This window comes from Paramisgurnus dabryanus, chromosome 10 (assembly GCF_030506205.2).
Source record: "Paramisgurnus dabryanus chromosome 10, PD_genome_1.1, whole genome shotgun sequence".
Lineage (NCBI taxonomy): Eukaryota > Metazoa > Chordata > Actinopteri > Cypriniformes > Cobitidae > Paramisgurnus > Paramisgurnus dabryanus.
This window is the reverse complement of record NC_133346.1, coordinates 5,512,590-5,517,615: the sequence shown is the minus strand read 5'-3', so window position 1 is coordinate 5,517,615 and position 5,026 is coordinate 5,512,590. Positions and strand designations below refer to the sequence as shown.

Genomic DNA, 5,026 nt, shown 5'->3' with positions numbered 1-5,026 from the left:
CATACTTCATGGGGACTTGCGATCTTGTGGCCTTAAATTGTGCTTGCTCGCTCAGTCTACGACTCCGTAGGGTGTCCAATTTGTCATTTTTATGCTCCGAAGTGTGCTCACAAGCACAACCTTTGCACCCATGATGCGGCCTTTGGCGAAGGCTGCACTGCTGCAGGCTTCACGGACTTAACAAACCCAGAAGTCTTTGCGATGGGTGGAGTTCATACTGATGGGCAACATCTCTTCCTATTTCCGGCGTGACGCTCAAGTCTGTCCCAAAATGCGGCTCTGGTGCATCCTCATGGACTTGCATCAAGGGTCCCTAAAGTCTGCACTACATGATGTTATCAAAGTGTGGACTCTTGAGGAAATCCACAAGTCCGGAGTGTGCCATTTGGGACAGGGCCTATGAAACAAGCTTTAAATCAGATGTGATCATTTGACATGCGTATAGTTAATATATAATATAGTTTCACACTTTTTCAAGAAATGCATACAAATCATCCTCCTAAAATCGCTCTGCATCTATTTTAGATCATAATTAATAAACGACGAGCCCACAAAGCTTTGTTGATTATCAAACAGCAGCAAAAACACCCTTTCACGTGTGCCCAGCTTATTTTACATCATGCTGTGCTACAGAGATTGTCGACGGAAGCGAGTCCAAATACACACGTTTGGGGATCCGAGTATAAATCATGGACTGACCGGACAACACTGTCTCGTATCACTTTACAGGGAATTGGAAGAAGAACAGGAACATTTAAGACTGAAAAGACAATCACTTCATGAGACTTTCTTCAACAAAACAAACTTGAGTTCTTTGCGTCACAGGTCATAATTCTACGTCATTGCACGTTTGCATATGCTCCACACTCCAGTCCTGTAGGTGGGGGAAATGCACCTTTCAGTGGGTTTGCCAACCACCATTAAAAAGGAAACAAAGAAGAAGATTGCACAGAGCATTCCAGTTTCAGTTATCCATCCGATCAAGTGTTTGCATGTCTTTTTGAGAGGATTACAAAAGGTATAAACCCACCTTTTGGCTTGGCTCTTTTTTATCTGATTAAGGTGTTTACATGGAGCAATTTTATTCAGATTGAACATTTAAACCGATTACAAATGTCCATGTAAACGCATCTAGTCATGAAAAAAATATAAGGTTGGATTTGGTGATTTACTATACACACCCAACTTTTCACAAATTCAGAGAAGACCTTCTTCTAACAGTTAAAGAAATAGATCAAAAGCACAGATCACTGGGCCTTGTGTAAAGTAAATGGTAAATGGTAAATGGACTGCATTTATATAGCGCTTTTAACAGACCTATGGCCATCCAAAGCGCTTTACAATTAGCCTCACATTCACCCATCCACTCCCACATTCATACACCGACGGCGGTGTCAGCCATGCAAGGCGCCAGCCAGCTCGTCGGGAGCAAGCTGGGGTTAGGTGTCTTGCTCAAGGACACCTCGACACTTGGTCCAGTGGAGCCGGGGATTGAACCACCAACCTTCCGGTTTGTAGACAACCAGGGGCGGACTGGCCATCTGGCACACCGGGCAGTTTCCCGGTGGGCCGACGTACTTTTTGGGCCGCTACATCTCATACTATCGTTGTCTGCTGAGCAGCTCAGTTAGCGTCTTTTTTTTCTAGACAGACCGGCCCACTGACATTCAAGCAGCAGCCCATTGGTTATTATTTTTGTAATGACATCAAGCTGGCCCAATGACTGCCCAGCCCAGTCATCGTCCTTTTTTCCTAGATAGACCGGCCCACTCAGCAGCAGCCCATTGGTTATTTTTGATTGACATTAAGCTGGCCCAATCACCGCTTTGGTCTCTGTGCAAGCGAGCATGCGTTGTCGGTCAGTTCACGTGTCAAAATAGAGAGAGAGAGAGATGGAGAAAACAGGCAAGGGAGGCGCAGATAAACTGCGCGACAAAAGAAACAGGCTCTTTAGCAGACGCTGCAAAATGTGTTAAAATAACACAGCATCTTCAACTCGCGTCGCTGGTGATGTTGATGATGGTGGTGGTGGTGGCACTGGCAGCTCCAGCACGCAAAGTGTCAGTGATGAGAGGGAGAGAGACGCGGGAGAAGTGAGTGTAACGTTAGTGCCTGCGGTAAGCAGTACTGCTTTCAAAACACATGTTTAGATAGATACCCCTTGATAAAAACTGAGTCAAAAACACAAAATTATGGTGATAAAGCTGCAATAAAATAATTGCACTCTTTGCTCTGTGACTACGAGAGTGTATCTGATTCGTAGATTTTTCGTTTATTGTCTGTTTCAAAACGTATCATTTCTCTTCAAGCAAAATCAAACAATCCAGGAGATCTGCTTACAGAAAAAGATATGTGTATTGAATATAACAACACACTTGACAGATAATGTTAAAAATCTCTATTACTGTAATCACACAAGTTTAGCTCAGTGAATGTAGTGAATACTTTCCTGTAAGTACTGCAAGTAATAATCCGTTTTCAATATTACTGTAAGCAGGACTTGTATTTTGTAAAAAGTCAGCAATTCAATGGCAAATTTTGCCAACTGCATATAGCTTGTTTTAGGATTCATAAGTGTGGATTACTAAACTAAACTAAACTAAACTAAACTAAACTAAACTAAACTAAACTAAACTAAACTAAACTAATAAATAACATGTTCTAGAAGTGTTTGTTGTGTCAACTCTCACTCTGTTCTGCTATTAATTGGGTTTAGTACTTTTATGGAATTGGAGTAGCTATTGCTATACATATTTAAAGGCGTGCAAAGATTGGTGGTATTTGTAATTATACACTGCAAAAAATTATTTTCAAGAAAAAAAATTCTTAGTATTTTTGTCTTGTTTTCAGTAAAAAATATCTAAAAATTCTTAAAATAAGATGGTTTTTCTTAATGAGCAAAATGACCCAAGAAAATAAGTCTAGTTTTTACACCCAAAATTTTAAATTTAAGTGATTTTGTGCATAAAACAAGCAAAAACATCTGCCAATGGGGTAAGCATGGGGAATTTTTTTGCATTTAGTGTTTAAGAAAAATGTTCAAGATTATTTATTTACCCCATTGGCAGATTTTTGTGCTTGTTTTATGCACAAAATCACTTAAATTTGATATTTTGGTCTAAAAACTAGACTTATTTTCTTGGGTAATTTTCATCAAGAAAAAGCATCTTAATTTAAGAATTTTTAGATATTTTTACTGAAAACAAGACAAAAATACTAAGATTTTTTTTCTTGAAAATCATTTTTTGCAGTGTAGTGTGGGCCAGTTTGGGCCAAAATGCCAGGGCCGAATTTTTGTCCCAGTCCAGCCCTGTAGACAACCTACATAATCCACTAGGCCACTGCCGCCACTGCCACTGCCACTGCCGCCCGTAGCTGTGTTACAAATAACCATACCACCTGTTAGTTTGGGCCCCGCTTAGACTTAATTTTTTTTACATTTTTATATTAATAAGTTGAAATCATTATGCAGCATCAGAGTGGGTTGTGAATGGGTTGAGTCAGTTTGATTCAGATACTGTATAAATGAAAGAACAGTAAAGAGATCAGATCAAACTCCTATCAGGAGGCAACTTTACTCATGGCCTATGAGACAGAAGATCATGAGACTCAATACTGCTTTCCTGACATTAACTCATCATGCATCAAGCCAAAACGCCCCACACATGAATACAATATAATGTATGTGTTCTTTTCATTGCTGTCGGTATGGACTGTGTTTATGAATCTGCTGGTGATCATCTCCATCTCTCACTTCAAGAAGCTTCACACTCCAACCAACATGCTCATTCTCTCTCTGGTTGTGTCCGACCTTCTCGTAGGATTTATTGTCATGCCCTTGGAGGCAATTAGGTTGATTGAAACATGTTGGTACTTTGGAGACACTATCTGTACAATGTTTTTAATAACCATAGGAGTGCTCCTTTCTACATCACTGAGTAATTTAGTTTTTATAGCTGTTGACCGTTATGTGGCTGTGTGTCACCCTTTACTGTACCCACAGAAAATAACAATGACAAGAACAATAATTGTTATCTGTGTTTCCTGGTTCTGGTATTCAGCTTATAACATTTCAGTTATTATAACTACCTTACAAACAAATTCCACATGTAAAGGAGAGTGTACAGGTGTATATATGCTTACTTTTGACTGGAAAATCACTAACCTGTTTGTGTCTTTTCTGTTTCCTTGTACTGTCATTATAACTTTATATTTGAGAATCTTCTATGTCGCACATCAGCAAGTGAAAGTTATAAACTCTCTGATGAGGAGTGGAAAACATCTAACAGAAGGTTCAGTGAGGAGGAAATCTGAAAGCAAAGCCGCTCTGACATTAGGAATCATTGTGACGGTTAATCTGTTTTGCTGGATTCCCTTATTTAGTTTATCTCTAACACCAAACACAAGACTGACTTCTGTTATAGCCTATTTTATGTTATGGATGGTGTATATTAATTCAGCTCTGAATCCTCTCATCTATGCTATATTTTACCCCTGGTTTAGAACGTCAGTTAAACACATCCTAAATCTATCCAAAATATTTAAGCCAGCATAACTTAATGGTCTTGTTCATTATAGTAATAATTATGGTTTTGGATTTACTAGCATTGATCAAATCAGGTAATGTGGTTCAACACAAGATATTATGCTTCCATTTGTCAGGACTTAAAAGAGTGGTTTGCCATATTACTAATAAACCCATCAAGGTGCTCCGTAGGCTCCTGTATAGCTCAGTGGTATAACATTGCTTTAGCAGTGCATTGGGTTTGAACTAACACTCTAAAAATGGTTGGGTTAAAAACAACCCAATTGGCAACCCAGCGCTGGGTAAATATTGGACAGAACACATGCTGGGTTAAAGTAACCCAACACGTTGGGTAACACATTTTAACCCAGCAGGTTGGGTTGTTGAAAAAACCCAACGTGTAGTCATTTTAACCACTTATGAGATTAATATTCTGGGTTTGGGTTATTCTTGCTGGGTTATTTTTATCATGTGCTTTATTGTAAATCAAGACCATTGTGA

General features: G+C 39.3%; 1 protein-coding gene across 1 annotated transcript; it reads left to right on the top strand.

Annotated features, from left to right (window-relative positions):
- The first annotated feature begins 3,580 nt into the window (after positions 1-3,580).
- LOC135739017 (trace amine-associated receptor 13c-like) lies at positions 3,581-4,555 on the top strand. Its single transcript, XM_065257269.1, has one exon. The coding sequence runs from the start codon at positions 3,581-3,583 to the stop codon at positions 4,553-4,555; it is 975 nt and encodes a 324-aa protein (XP_065113341.1).
- Positions 4,556-5,026: the final 471 nt, after the last annotated feature.